The following is a 15399-nucleotide window of genomic DNA, read 5'->3' on the forward strand; positions in this document are numbered from 1 at the left end:
CCGCCCCCCGCCGCCCCCCCCCCCCGCCCCCCAGGGGATATAAAACCAGCATTTTCTATTCACTGCAACTGATTTACCTACCCTAAATCAATCCAATAGATAGTAAAATTAATCATCTCTGCATACCTACCCATACATATATATCACATGCCATGCGACACACCGAAGAAAATTTATTTTCCGACCAATGACAGACTAGATATGTTCCCAAGTAGGTAGGTAAGGAGGCTATGCTAGCGAGGCGCAGTATCATCAGGAGAGCTTTCCCTTTTCCTCGTGCCCGTGGTCATCAGGTGGGGAAATGGGCTGTTCTGTTTTGTTCGCCTTTTCTTCGCGGCGGGCAGGAAGGCAAGCAGCTCGGTAGGCAGGCAGACAGGCAGGCAGGCAGCGAACCAGTCAAGTCAATGAGTCACCAGAATACCCGAGCGGCAGAGCCACGGTACCGGTTTTGAGGGAGAGGGGTTCAGATTACGCTGTCATTCACTCTGTAATCGGTCTCGAAACAGAAGCTCGCTGATCGATGTGAGAGGCCGGGTAAGCTAGTGATGGGAACGGCGAAGCCCAGTGTCAAGGTTTTTTTTTTTTTTGTCATTCCCTCACGACATACAAGAGCGCCTACGGCAAGGCAAGTGGGAGAAGATAAGAGAGGAAAAGCAAAAGAAAAGGAACCACGGTTTGTTGTCACCGGCCCTTGCGGGATCAAAACCCCGTTTCCGTCTACAAATCATCAGTAGAAATCCCTTTCCGTCCTACCCAGGCCGTTTGGCCTCCCTGAGACCCGTGCGCATGAACCGTGGCCCTTGCCAAGATTTGTGGCCAGCCGGGCTAGTCGTGGATTAAACCAAGCCATCATACAGCGATAGGGCTGACACGATCGTCTCATCACGTTTACTTCCTTCTTTGAACTCGTCCATATCCAAACTGCCGTTCTCGTCCTTGTCCATCATGCGGAAAATCTTCCTCACGCGCTTCTCTGGGGTATCTTCGTCTTCTGGTAGCTTCACCATGGAGCCAACCTATACGTCATAAGGCGATACTTTAGCACAAGTTGAGCACATAATTCTAGTGTGTGACTGATACGCACCATTTTATATATAGCCTCTACGATCTTGAGCATCTCTTCGTAACTGATCTTGCCATCACCATCAATGTCGTATAACTGGAACGCCCAATCAAGCTTATCTTCCATCCTGCCACGGCTAGTAACGCTTAGCGCACAGATGAATTCTTTAAAATCGATGGAGCCGGATTTGTCGGAATCAAATACGTTGAAAACATAATCGGCGAATGAAGACGGGTCTCCGAAGGGGAAGAATTGGCGGTAGATCTTTTGAAATTCCTCTTTCGTAAGCATGCCTGACGGGCAGTCCTTTAGGAAGCCTAGCGACAACAGCGACAATAATAGTGAGCGCCAACACACGTGAAACAGGCCGCTGGTGACCATTTTGCGGCACCAGATATGACTTACCCTTATACCATTGTTGCAACTCCTTCTTGTCGAAATGAGTGGATTTCTGGAGTTCGGCAAGCTGCTCTTGGGAGAGCTTGGATTGACTGGTGATAGATACGTGAGCCTAGAACGTTCAAAGTGCTGGGGCACGCGCGGAACTAAGCTAAGCTCCGTCGCGCCTTGGCCTTCAAGGTAGACGGAGGAACAAATAGGAAGAGACATGAACGGAGGGGATGGGAGGAAGACAGGTATTGGTGTAAAGAGAGATGGGTTGTCGCAAACTCTAGATGGTCAAGAGGGTATGGGATAACATAGGCGACAAGGATGTCAAGGATAGCTAGCTGCTGCGGGGAAAAGGCGATGGATGGTAGCTGACTTACGATTTGCCCATGTTCTATTTCAGCGTAGGCAGCGAAAAAAGCAAGGCGACTGATGAAGGGAACGCCTAGGGGTCGCTAGGAGGATATATGTGCGAAGGGACCAAGGTTCTAGGTGGTTTGCGGATGTATGATGATGTATAGGTGTGTGTCTGTGTGTGTGTCTAGGTGGAGAGGTGAGAGCGTCGTAGGCGGGACGTTTAGTTAGGAAGACAGGCAGGCAGGCCGCTACACTAGACTAAGTACCTAGGAGGTATGGAGATAGTGCTGGAGCCGCCAGGAAGCGTGGGATGCGGCGGGAGCGCGCGGCAGCGAACGCCCTAAGGCAGGAGGAGGATACCGAAGCAGGAAAGTTAGGACTGTAGCTAGGTAGGCAGGCAGGCTGAGTGCGGAACGGCAGACGTCAACAATACCCAACTAAGCAAGAGGGCCACGGTCGAGTCAAGTCGAGTCAGGTCAAGGAAGTAGAGCGGAATAGAATAGGTCAGGTATGTATGTAGGTGGGTAGGTTGGTAGACAGATGGACAGGTACAAAGCAAGGAGAAAGAGATAGACAGAGAAATAGATATGTTAGGTAAACCTGGAATAGATTGGTCGGGATCTAGGTAGATGTAGGTGATGAGGGAGGTAAGGTAGGTAGCCAGAGCAGATGGTGCAGATATGCTCGGTACGCAGGACGCGGACAACGACTGCTACGTAAGTCGGTCGGTCGGTTGGTATGGATCTGGTTGGTAGTAGGCAGGTAGCAGAGAGGCAGGGAAGCAGGCAAGTACGAAGTAGAAATAAGGTGGGGGGTTTTGTCGCAACAGTAGCCGTAACAGATTTACGTTTTAGGGCGCTTTGGCTGTACCTTTTTGCGCTGTCAGCAGAGCCGCATGAGTCGGGTCCGAGTCGATTGCGAATCGGTGAATCGGATGCCGGGCGGAGAATAAGGTAGAGTGAGGTAGATATAGAGGGTCTCGGGAATTTAGCGTCAAAGTAGGTAGGCATCTGTACTATGTAGGGATAAGAAAGAGAGACATACAGTACATACAAATACAGTAGGTTGTTGTCACAGCGAATTGCGGAATGGAATAGAGCCCACGCGATTCCAACAATTAAGATTGGGTGAGATAGTACCTACTCTGCATAGATAGTATGGCTATACAGGCTAATCCAAGTCGAGCAGTGTGCGCCGTTGTTCGCTTCGGCAAGGAGCGAGAGAGAGTCTGAGAGTGTCTGAGAGAGGGATTATTTCAGCGGGTGAGCGAGTGAAGTGGCAAGATGGCGCTACGTTTCTTGCCTGTTTGGGTAACTCACGGTGGGCTGATTATTGGATTGATTATTGGATTAGCAATGGGCTCCCTACTGTAAGTAGAACAAAGAGCAGCAAATAGCAGCAGAAGACGTCGACAGGGCTCTCGAGGTTGCGGTTAGCTTGAAGATTAAGACCGACCCAAGGACCGAGGGAACAAGGACCAAGGACCAAAGACCAAGGGCCTGGTCTGATTGATTACCTACAGTAAGGTAATAGGTAGGTATGTATGTGAAAAGAGGGCTAGTCTGGTCTTTGTTTTATGCTGTCGTCTGCCGAGTCCTATACTGTAGGTATGTATGTCTAGCCAGCCAACACTTGGGAACATGAATCATGTGATTGCTATGCGATCTTCAGCATCTCTTGCTTGATTTTGATTAAAAGACAAGAGAGACAAGAGATCGATCTGATTACTGCTGACTGCTGGTTATGGGGAAATTGTTCTGGGCGTCTGACGAGACCAAACGCCTGGGTAAGGTAGGTACCTAGGTAGGGTACAGCTCTTTTAGGTACCTATAGTACATACAAGGTTGGCGGGCACTACCTTCCTACTTACGTTCATTCCTAAGCACGATACTAAGACCAGCGAGTTCGTTTACCAGCCCTGCTTGCTTGCTTGCTTGCTTACTTACTTGCTTAGCAAGGTCGGAGGATGGATGCATCGATGGATGGATTGATTGATTTGATTGATTGATTGCAGGGGGGGAGGGGAGGGGAGGGGTTGTTGAAGGAACAGTGAGGGGCAGCCGAAGTACTGAACAGGTTTGACACGAGCACGGCCAGGCAGTACCTAGGTATATACAGATACTACCTAAGCATGTTAGGTATGTACCTAGTATGTAGGGTAGCGGGATGTGGTGGATTATGCATGCGGGTAAGATGGGATGTATAGTAGATAGGTATGTACCTAATTTATCTCAATACTGACTTACTCACATTGGGTTTAGTTTCGCTATTCCATGTTCGTCGAAGTACATAGTATTTGCATTTGAGGCGCTTTACTTGCTGTCGATTCTTAAAACAGACAGATAGACAGAGAGACCTGGGTCAGGGTACCGAGGTTGATGACGAAGGATAACGTGCACATTGTGTAGGGCAAGGGTCCTAGGTACAAGAATGGGTCACTACTAGGTACTAGATAGGTACCTACCTATCTAAGTACTTGGACAAAGCTTCGAGCGATTCAAAAGAACCAGGCATAAACAATTGTACATACTTAGTAGGTATGATCAGATGGAATCTGTTACATCCGACGCAATGCTTTGTCTACCTACCTACATAAGGCAGAGGTCTAGCACAGACAAATGAATGGAATCGCAGGGAATGGCGGGGCGCGCTTCTTCAGATCTCCGTGATGTGATGTTGTAATGGCGGGGTAGGTACCTACATACTTACGAAGTATTTATAAAGCAGTCAGCTGCTGACAGCTGACTTCCTACTTCCGCCGTCCTTACGAAAAACCCAACACAGACAAGCACGTAAGTAGTACAAGTGTACTCGCTAGGCTAAATATAAATTACGAAGTATGTTGCCAGCACACATTCGGCATCGTGAACATCATCAAGTCTAGCCTAGTAACACAAATCCATACCTACAGGTGGCATGCATGTAAACATACTACATACTACGTACGCATGAGTAGGTAATCCATCTGTAAGCAAGCGAGCATGCGTAGCCACCAGCCTGTCACGTATCAGGCTGAATAACCCAGACACTGATCAATCCCATGGTTCCCGACGTTACATAGGTACCTACCTATATATCTAGCAAGTAAGTGCTCAGTTATCCAACGCGAGCCCCCTCGAAAATAGTCCAATCACATAAGTGGCCGGTCCAGGTGAGACCAAGCAATCCTGGCCTTGTGTAACACTCCTCTGTACAATCATTGGCATCCCATTGGCGGAATTTCGTATAACGTGTAAATCTGGTGTCACCAGACTATAAAAAACTACGATCCAAGGCTGGGCTAGATACGTGGGTGATAATAGAGAAAGAAGCATCCATCTTCACGAAAGCATGAAACATTGCACGTATATTCTTGAAAATGATGATATTTGACATCGAATGGACTCAAGCGCCTAGGTTCGGTTTGGCCAACTCGTCCCCTTCACCAAGTGGACAACAAAGTGGTGTGGCTTGCCCTTCATTCCACATGCCATCTTTTCTTCGAAACTATTCAAATCGTCACCCATTATCGTCGTCTCGGTTTGTGCTGGAAGGAATACTATGTATGTGACACCTGCCGCCCCCCTACCGGAAGTATACTTTAGTCTGAAAGGAATAGTGGATTTTGAACCCGTGATGCAGAGAATGCCAATGCGGTTTCGCCATAACACCAAACATCGCTCAACGCCTGATAAGTAATTGAATGCTGCCGCTGCCATCCCCTGGTCCTCTGCTCTATCCAACCACAGCTTTCATGCTGAGACTCTCTAGGAACCCCGTAAGGTCTTCCTTTCGTACTTCCACTACACAGTGTTCAAAGCTGTCGATCCGCACGCGAGCGTTTGTTTCGCTGACTACGTCTTGGAAGGCGCTCCCGAATTTATTCAGACCATAGCCGCGATCTTTGCGTTGTTCCTGTTCGTCCTCTGCATCTGAGTCTGAGTCCGAGTCCGATTCGCTAGCCTCCGATTCCGTATCGTCTTCCTCATATTCATCGTCACCAGCTGCAGCCCGTGCGGCACGCTTCTCCTCCCTTATTTTTTTCTTATTCTGGCGCCTCAGCTCTCGTTCCTGGGCCTTGGTCGCTTTGGCTGCTTGCTTTGCCTTTGCATTCTCACGATCCAAGAATTTAAGGTCGGGCCCACCCCCGCCTCCTGTACCAACTATGAGATAGACACCGCGCTTCTCGTTTAGGCTTGCTACCACGAGCGGTGTGCCTCGTCCACCATGGGCCAATTTCCCGTTAGCGTCCTTCTCTTGTTCCGCAAGGGCTTCGCCAATCCATAGCGCCAGTTTGGTCAGGGCAGATGGATGAGTGAAGAGGGATACATCTGGCCCATCCTTGATAACACACATTCGAAAAGCATGCAAGTGTTTAATCTGTCTTTTGCCAATGAGCGATGTGCCTGTGCGAAAGATGGCACGATGAAGATACTGTGCTGTGGGAAGTCCAGCTTTGAGAGCATCGATACTTGACCTAGATTAGCTTTCTGCTTGAATTAAGAAAGAAGATAACTCACTTCTCGAGCGCATCGTAAGCCTCCCAGAACCGGCTAACCCACTCCTGTGCTTCGGCCGCGCCTCCATCATCCTCGTAGTCTTGCGCTTGGCTTGCACGTATACGACCATCCATGTCTGTTATAGTGCTATGCCTGCTGACTTCGAGTAAGGCACCGATCACGACTCCAACGTCCTGTGCACTAAGTGTGGCTCGCCAACCCCAACTTCGAACAAAGCCCCAGCCGTCTTTAGCTCCTCCTCTATCCTTGCCGTCCGTTTCCGCGGCCGGTACCATGTCGTCTAGATTATACAATGAAGCGTATTTCAAGAGCTTTGTGCGTAGCTCCTTCTTAACCTTCATGTCCATATGGGTGTAGCTCTGTTTGCATTGGACTAAGCTTACGCCCATCTTTGCCAATAACTTGTGCAGTCGCTTTACCCCACTGTCGCTCCATATACGTAGTCTTGAGAAGAGATAAGGGGAGTGAAGCATGCTATCATACAGGCTCCAATGTCTTATAAGCAGGAATTTGGGTTCAGGAGAAAGCCGTATACTTGTATCTTCCGGGCTACGAGCCGTTGTCGGAATGATACCCGCGCTTTCAGCAGACGTTACCCTGGTATCTTTATATCCAAGCTCTAGGGGGTTAAGACGCCGTACTTCATCTCGTAAAAGCTGCCTTATGCGTGCTCCTCGAACACCCATCCACCCAGTGGTTGGTCTCGAGTCACCACTGCGGACGGTAACAGCAAGTCCTGCAGACGACCGGCCATACAGCTCCATAGATGTCACACCAACAATAGTGAGCCATAGAAGATCATTGTCCTCCCTACCCAGCTCTGATGCCAAGGAGTAGATCATAGCGGATATTGGCTCAGAATAAGAAGCACCCATTCGGTAATATTTCCGGAGCACAGCTTCGCTTTCGTGCCTCATTCTGCGGAGGCGCCTCCTGAGTGCACGAGCCGATGGAGCCTTCGGAGGTTGTGCCGCAGAAGGTGGATCTTCCGCGTTATCGGAAAAGATTGCAGAATCTTGTATCGACACTAATCCTCGTTGTGCTGGTCGCCGTGGTGAATCAGGGATCGGAGTCGACTATAGTACTTATTAGTACCAGCGATAAGAAACAGACGTCAATGAGCCTTACCGAATTGCTTCGCCTTCTTTGCCGTGGCCGATCATCGTCCTCATCACTGCTCTCGTCGCGATCAGACCATGATTTGCGCTTTTGACCAGGTCGTGCAGCTGTCTCTTCTTCTGGCTCTTGTTCACTTTCTGAATCGCCATCGTTGTATCCTTCACCGTCATCTTCCACGTCTGGCATGTCAACGAGATTTAGGTAGGCATCTCGCTCAGCATGTAGCTCTTCCTCGATATCACCATCGTCAAATACCACAATACCGCCCTTTCCAGGTTTATAGGCACGTTCTATACGGCCCGAGGTGACACCAATAGGAGCACGGGATTGAAAACTCGCAGAGGGGTCTGAGACTGGATCCAAGGGAAATCCCCCGAAGACATTGCCTAGATTCCACGGCCTATGCGAGTCGATGACCCATACTTCGACGCCGTTAAAACTCGACTCTTCACCCTCGATTTCAAGACCCAGTATTGTACCCATGTCGACCATACCACCCACGCCGAGACAGATGACGACACCCCCACTTCCACCACGCGACTCCATCATGGGCGCGACAAGCTCCTGACCGGCGCGCTCCAGGTCTCCATAGCCAGCCACGGGGTGTATCTTGTGTGGTATGTAGTCATGTTTTAGGAGTCGAGTGAGGATTCGACATGCGCACAGAGCATCGGGTTCGAGGGCGACAAGGATCAGAACCGGTGGTGACAGTGGATGCCGAGTACTTTGTAGGTGGATGTAGAGTTTGGATATAAGGTCGCGAGGCAGATACATTATGGGGGCAGTATCTGAACTCGCATTCGATATTCTACGGCGGATTCATGAGGCAAAGCGGTGTTGATACACAAGTTCAAGCCTAGGTATATCAGTGTGACAAGCGAGTCGACCAACAGGTCCAACGGACAAGAAAGACACTGGTGGTGTCACGGAGGGTATCACGAAGGAGGCTTCGAATACTGGAGCTAAGGAGAAGCCAATTGATAAAAGAATTGAGCTATCAATGCTTTCAAAGTAGAGTTTAGGTAAAGGATGTGTTCAATAGTTAGTAAAGTAGTCTTTTGGTAAGTCAACGGTTGTAGGTGGTAGCAGTATGGAGTGACATAGGAGAACGTGGGAGGTAGGTACTTTAGTGATTTTCGTGTAAGTGTTGATTGAGACGCGGTCGGGTGCAGACGCGACGTGTAGTGTAGCGTCAAAGTCCTGCTGTACCAACAGCGCTACCAAGCGCAGGGATAGAGAGGTACAATCACTGTGCATAGATGCACTGTACGGAACAGCCCGCTACGAAGTAGAGTATCCAGTAATGCACTCAGTAGAAGTACTTTTTCTATCCACTACAGCGTGGATCGTACTGTAGATATGCACTGTATCAGCAGTACCCCTCATACACCTCAATTATTAAGTACAGAGAAATACATTATAGACATAAAAAGCCGGTAAACTAGGTAATCATTCAGATCATACCTGTTATACCTATCATTATCATGGCGTTGGTCACTTCCAATGACAGTGGTACCAGTCCCTCCGTTAGATACTCAGAAGGTTGGTTGCAACTGACGTAGCAGTCATCTACACTATCCTCTTATGTTCCTACGATGGCAATTTCATGATATCAGACATCTTCTCGTAGCAAGTGCCACCCTAATGGAACCAATTTGAATTGTTTTGAGCTTCAGCAGAGCTGACGCCTGTGCGTGCTACGGTATCTGTAAGCGCCGAGTCCCAGCTCAACGTAGCATTATGCACGTATCCCGGCCTGGGCCCTTCGCTAACTTCATAATCATCAACAGCCTCCATGACTCCCAGGTTGCTCCTTAAGATGTCTACCTAGATAGCAAATGACTTACCTTACCACATCCCTCGATGCCAAAACCAACACAAGAGCATCTTAGACGCCTTCGAGAACACTGTACAGACGCGGCATGGACAATTCGGCAGGAATGTGCTGAAATACTCTCGGCCAAGGATCGCCATGCTCATACTGAGACGTCTCTAGTGGGCTGCGGCCCAGCGCTCGTTGACTTGCTCTCGCGCCAGGCGGATATAGTGCACAGCTTATACCAAGAAAATCATGCAGGCACTACTGTTGATGCCGTCCTAGAAGATGGAAGAGATTCGAGCTATCTACGGAAATACAATCTCGCCCTCAAGCGGTTAGAGGATATTGCATCCGTCGCTTACTCTAAATTTTACGCCTATCTTTTCAAAGATCTCCCCATTTGTTGGAGACAACTGTATACGGATGCTCGAATCTTGAAGTTCTGTTTACTTCTTTTGAAGTCCCCGTACGTTGCCAAGGATGAGTCAAATAGAGGTGGTTCGCCTGACGGTTCCCACGACTGCTTGGATGAGCTTGTCAAAACGCTAGATCTTGCCTTGATTCTAGCCGGCGCGGCTGGAGAGCGTAGGGGGAGAAGATGGGTTGATAAAGCTCTGGAATTTCTTCATGCAGTCTGGTTAGCAGAGGGGACAGGTCATGAGATACATGATGACTCTGCAACTAATCAAGATCGGCCGGCGAAGCGAGCAAAGCTCGTAGACGATCATGTTCCTTCACAGCTGCATGACGACAATGACCAGTATACAGGAACAACCTTCTCAATATACGAACCATTCACACCGTTTGTAACTCGCCCCATTAAGAAAGTAGATGCTCTATCTATGGAAGACTTTCAAGCATACATGGACCAGGCTCAAAATCGTGACCTCGGCCCTGAGCCTCTCATCATTCGCAATGCCCTCAGCGAATGGCCAGCTCTGAGCACACGTCCATGGAACCGTCCCTCGTATCTCTTATCGCAGACGTTTGACGGCCGACGTCTCGTGCCCGTGGAGATAGGTCGCAGCTACGTAGACGAGGGCTGGGGGCAAAAACTCATCACATTCGGGGAATTTCTACACGACTACATCGACCCAACATTACTCCCTCAATCCAATGATCACCCAACTACAGATGCCAATCATGACAAAGACAGTCATGGAGGTCGCACAGTCTCAGGAAGTAACGCAGACACCCGACCCCCCAAACCAGTAGCCTACCTAGCCCAGCACCAACTCTTCACACAACTCCCGACTCTACGCAACGACATCCTGATCCCAGACTACTGCTACACCTCCCCGCCTCCGCACCCCACCGATCCAAGCATCAACCAGCCCGAGCTCGACGAACCGCTATTAAACGCATGGTTCGGGCCCCCAGGTACCATCTCCCCTTTACACAACGACCCATACCACAACATCCTAACACAGGTCGTCGGCCGCAAGTATCTCCGTCTCTACTCGCCTCGCGAAACAACTCGGCTAGCGGCGCGGGGGAAAGAGAACGGTGTCGAGATGGGCAACACAAGTATGCTCGACATCGGGGTTCTAGAGGGCTGGGACGAAGCCCCTGATAGCGCAGAACACGACATAGAAGGCGCAGTGAAGAACGGAGTGGACGGGGACGCGTTCAAGGCCATTCCTTTCGTGGATGGTATCCTGGAACCGGGGGATGCGCTGTACATACCTATTGGCTGGTGGCATTACGTCAGGGGTTTGAGCGTGAGCTTCAGTGTGAGTTTCTGGTGGAATTGAATACGCTGAAAATGTTTTCCTGGAAATCTACTATGCCCGATAGCAAGTTTTCCGGACAAGATGTTCTTATGCATAGCCTGCCCGAACTTTTTAGGACTTGGGGTATTTACCTATGTTGCACTGATGTGATGTTATGTTATTATATACAACTTCTCTAACGAACATTATTCGACGTGTATGTGATTATTCATACACTATCCAATATCGAGACCATCACTAACAATCGCTTAAGTATTTTGGACTTGCCAATCATTAATACACAGCCCCAATTAAGCGACTTGATAAAGCCCACTGTTTCAGATCAAACCCAGAAATATTCAGTTCTGAGTATTCGAGCAGGTCTCATTTGTATGATCCCAGTAAGCACCGTATCTATACACCTCCAACGCATCGACAGCCAGCGACCACAGTCGGGTTCAGAAGGTCTCTTAACCCCAAGTTCCACCACCACCCCCTCCCCTTCCACCTCTCCTCTGGGCACTAAGTCTCCAATCATCTTCGGTAGCAAATTTATTGTACAAAGGCTGGATCCTCTCCGCCTTCTTGCGTTTGCTCAGCTTATCCGTCGGCGCGACCTTGAAGAAAGTCGGGGCGGCCTCGACGAGCCATTTCGGCTCTATGCTCGTTGTGAAATGCATGTATTCTTTAACGGTAAGGACGAGTTCGGAGTAGATGACCCACTCAGCCTGCTTTCCAAAGAGGGATGAGCTTGGGTGTAGGTATACAGGCGTTCCTTCGACCAGCGTCTTATAGCCTTCTTGAGGGTCCTTCCTAGCCGCGTTGCGGAAGAACCCTGAGCATAAAGCCTGGCGCACTTTTGTCGTGTCGCGACCACATGACACTATAGGATGGCGGTATCTCTGCATAATCTTCAGCAGTTGATCTCTGACATCCTTGGCTCGCTTCATTGACCGGTACTGGATGAAATTCTCGAAACACCATGGAGATGAATAGCCGCTCTGCTTCCAGGCGTTATAGACATTAAGGAATGTTGTATGGTCACCATGAGGATCATTGAACTTTGCTTTTTTCTGATCCGCCTGCTGTTGTTTTTCCTTAGGCCGGTAGAATATGTTAGGCAGGCTGACCATGGCGACAATAGTCAACATTTCCTCGGAACAACCCATATCCACAGAGGCAATAAGCACTTTGGACAGGGAAGGGTCCATTGGAAAGTCAGCCATCTTGCGACCAAGTCTAGTGAGTAATCCTTCGTCGTCTAAAGCAGATAAGGCATATAGGGTCTCCAATGCCTCAAGCATAGTATTCGTCGGTGGTGGGTCCATGAAGTCAAAGTGAAGAAGGTCGTTGATACCCATCGCTTTCAACATGAGGATAACGTGTGCTAAATTCTGTCGCTGAATATCTGGTGGTGTGGTAGGAAGCAGCTCCGAGTTATAAGCGGCTTCAGTATAGAGTCTGAAACACTTTCCAGGGCCAGTACGGCCAGCACGGCCCGCGCGCTGATTTGCCTGAGCTTGAGATATTGGAACAACTACCAACGAATCCATTCCCAGTTTGGGATCATAGGTATTTTGCTTCACAAATCCTGGGTCTACCACATAGTATATGCCATCGATCGTGATGGATGTTTCAGCAATGTTTGTCGCAATGACAACTTTCCTGGCACCAGGAGGAGCAGGTTCAAAAACTCGAGATTGAACTTCAGTTGGAAGACTACAACTATATTAGCAAGAAGGCCATGCTAGTAAATTATAACGAAGCTTACCTGCTATATATGGGGCAAATCATCAGTTCAGGAACATTCGGTCCCAGGGCTTTCATTCGTTCATATAAAATTTCGCAACTTGTGTCAATCTCTTCTTGTCCAGTAAGAAACAAAAGTATGTCGCCACTCGGTTCCGTGAGATGTATTTGCATTATTGTAACCAGCGCGGCACTGCAAGATGTTAGTAATGGCAATTTTGCATAGTTAAAAGCATCAAGACACCCCGGTCCAATAAGAAGAAGCAGATCAACTTGTTACTTACTCTAAGTAATCCGATTCCGGTTCCCGAGAGTACAGGATCTCAACAGGGAAAGTACGACCAGGTATTGTAAAGATAGGACATTGGTTGAAATATTCACTAAACTTGTCTGCGTCGAGCGTCGCGCTGGTGACGATGACTCTAAGGTCGGGTCGACGTTTCAGAGTCTTTTTTAATAACGCAAAAAGGATATCTGGTTGGAAAGTTAGCGTTCTCATTCATAGCAGAATCGTCAAAATGTGTGTTTTTTCTTACCTGTTGATATAGTGCGTTCGTGCGCTTCGTCCAACATAATGACTGAATATCTCCTTACATCCGGGTCTATGAGGATCTCGCGTTCCAGCATACCGTCCGTCATATATTTGATCCGAGTCGATGGACTTGTCTTATCTTCAAATCGAATTGTATAGCCGACTTCTTGACCAAGCTCACATCCCACTTCTTCAGCAACACGCTTGGCTACACTCATGGCTGCGACACGACGTGGTTGTGTGCACCCAATCATTCCATCATTGGAAAAGCCAGCTTCATCTAAATATTGCGTGAGTTGCGTAGTTTTACCGCTACCTGTTTCACCAACTACGATCAAGACCTGATTGTCTTTGACAGCCTTGATGAGCTGGTCTCTGAAAGCGAAGACTGGGAGAGTCTCTCTCTGCTCCTTCATTGACAGGTTCGTACGTTTGCCAAAAGATTGGTCTTTGGGTACAATAGCACGTCTCCATTCGGGAACCCCGTCAGCTTTTGCGGCATTTGCCTTTGAGTTGCGTAAATCGCTAGCGAATTGTCTGGAATCCGGATTCGCCATTGGATCATGCCATTGCGATGAGAGGTCGACTTTCGACTCCTGCTCAGCTGCCTCAGCTTCCTGTTGTCGTAGTTCCCTCCTTTCTCTCGCTAATGTAGCACCAGACATAGCCGCTCGATTCAGTGAACCGTCGGGGGCTTTCACTACTCGAATGGGACTTAATTCCAGAGACTGTTTAGTCTGACCCGCCAAGAACGGTGGCTCTTCCTCCCGGACTTCGATATCCACGTCTTCTTCCAGTTCCATTTCACCATCGCCTTTGAGGGTCGCGTTGTATTCTTCTTCTAGATCAGGGTAGTCGGAGGCTTTCGCAACTCCTGATCGAATTAATTGTCTGATCTCCCACCGTTCAGGAGATGTCATCCGCTTCTTTTGTTTTCCTCTTGATCCTGCGTATTCTGAAAGAGCAACGGTGTTATCAGGCTGGAGAGGTGCGACTCCGTTACGGCTACCGAGACTTTCCATATTGGCACCAGACTGAATCCGCGCTGCTGGGGCAAGATCCATGCCAGTCTCCTGATCAACATCCTTCATGGAGAGCCCTATACGGTTGCCTTCGATCTTAGTGATTTTTACCTTAATGTTTTGACCTCTCGCAAGAAGGTCTGACGGGTGATTCACCCTTTGGCCTTGCACTAGATTCGATATGTGAACCATGCCGTCAACTTTCCCTCTCACGCCATGTAAGTTGACGAAGGCTCCGAAGTCTTTGATACCAGTCACATGACCATCGTAGACCTTATAGAGTATAGGCGAGTCATCCAGCTCTTGCTCAGGCGGGCGCCGCAGCACATCGTCGCCGTATTCGTCATCATCATCATATTTGCGCTCCCGACGGCTCCTCCTCTCCTTTCGGCCACGGCGGTCGTCATCATAGTCGTCGTACTCCTCGTTCCTTCTATCCCGAGAGCGTCGCCTTTCTTTCCTCCGGTGTCGCCCATCTTCGTCGTGAGGACTCCTGGACCGTTTCCTCGACGGTGCATCGCGAGCTGGCTTAGGCGCTAAGCCTTCTAGGAGCGCCAAAGTATCATCTATCTCGTCTGCGTCATTGGTTTCTTGAATGTCCTTGTCCGGTATGCTCAAGCCTTTGAACAGGTTCTCCTTCTCGTGCAACGACCTTACGGGCTTATCGTCGTCTTCATACGTATTTGTAGCGCCGTTCGTCGATTTGAACTTTGGGTGCATGGTCAGAACCAAGCGATCTACACTATCGAACAAACTGTCTGGCCAGCTTGCGCCGCCCATGCCAGCCAGCTTCTCGCGAAACTCGGATAGTTTGGTACATTGTAATCTCTGGGCGATGATGAACTCGGCTAGTGTCTTCTCGTTGATGCCCAGATGGTTCTGTAGTTCGGACGTGACCTTGGAAACGAGCGACAAGAGCTCGAGCTCTTCGAGGTCGTCCATAGCCGTTCGCTTTCGCCCGGACAAGGCGAAGAAGACGGGTGGGTTGTTGAGGATGGTATGAAGCTCAGTACAACAGGTAGGTACGCGGTTGCTAGATCTCGAAATTCCAATATCGATAAGACTTGGATGGACTTGTCTTATGTACCTAAGCGTACTTTACCTACCTAGCTAATTCATTTATCGCAGCCGCTAGCGGAG

The 15399-nt window shown here is 49.1% G+C and overlaps 4 protein-coding genes across 4 annotated transcripts; 1 reads left to right on the plus strand and 3 right to left on the minus strand.

The window, feature by feature from the left end:
* Nucleotides 1-644: 644 nt before the first annotated feature.
* On the minus strand, nt 645-2119 carry F5B22DRAFT_55852 (uncharacterized protein). Its single transcript, XM_047973018.1, has 4 exons — nt 1831-2119; nt 1469-1554; nt 1085-1380; nt 645-1016 (listed from the first exon to the last, which is right to left on the minus strand). Exons 1-4 carry the CDS (start codon nt 1839-1841, stop codon nt 837-839), a joined length of 573 nt encoding a protein of 190 aa, XP_047832915.1. The 5' UTR covers nt 1842-2119; the 3' UTR covers nt 645-836.
* Nucleotides 2120-5063: 2944 nt separating this feature from the next.
* F5B22DRAFT_598751 (CDC45-like protein) lies at nt 5064-8592 on the minus strand. Its single transcript, XM_047974402.1, has 3 exons — nt 7435-8592; nt 6307-7382; nt 5064-6257 (listed from the first exon to the last, which is right to left on the minus strand). Exons 1-3 carry the CDS (start codon nt 8197-8199, stop codon nt 5522-5524), a joined length of 2577 nt encoding a protein of 858 aa, XP_047832916.1. The 5' UTR covers nt 8200-8592; the 3' UTR covers nt 5064-5521.
* A 201-nt stretch (nt 8593-8793) lies between these two features.
* On the plus strand, nt 8794-11123 carry F5B22DRAFT_598754 (uncharacterized protein). The gene is made up of 2 exons (XM_047974403.1): nt 8794-9133; nt 9216-11123. Exon 2 carries the CDS (start codon nt 9289-9291, stop codon nt 10996-10998), a length of 1710 nt encoding a protein of 569 aa, XP_047832917.1. The 5' UTR covers nt 8794-9133; nt 9216-9288; the 3' UTR covers nt 10999-11123.
* Nucleotides 11124-11212: 89 nt separating this feature from the next.
* Nucleotides 11213-15287, minus strand: F5B22DRAFT_55986 (P-loop containing nucleoside triphosphate hydrolase protein). The gene is made up of 4 exons (XM_047973036.1): nt 13242-15287; nt 12990-13179; nt 12728-12898; nt 11213-12675 (listed from the first exon to the last, which is right to left on the minus strand). Exons 1-4 carry the CDS (start codon nt 15199-15201, stop codon nt 11427-11429), a joined length of 3570 nt encoding a protein of 1189 aa, XP_047832918.1. The 5' UTR covers nt 15202-15287; the 3' UTR covers nt 11213-11426.
* Between the last annotated feature and the right edge of the window lie 112 nt (nt 15288-15399).

This window comes from Xylaria bambusicola, assembly GCF_022495145.1.
Source record: "Xylaria bambusicola strain CBS 139988 unplaced genomic scaffold F5B22scaffold_11, whole genome shotgun sequence".
Classification (NCBI taxonomy): domain Eukaryota; kingdom Fungi; phylum Ascomycota; class Sordariomycetes; order Xylariales; family Xylariaceae; genus Xylaria; species Xylaria bambusicola.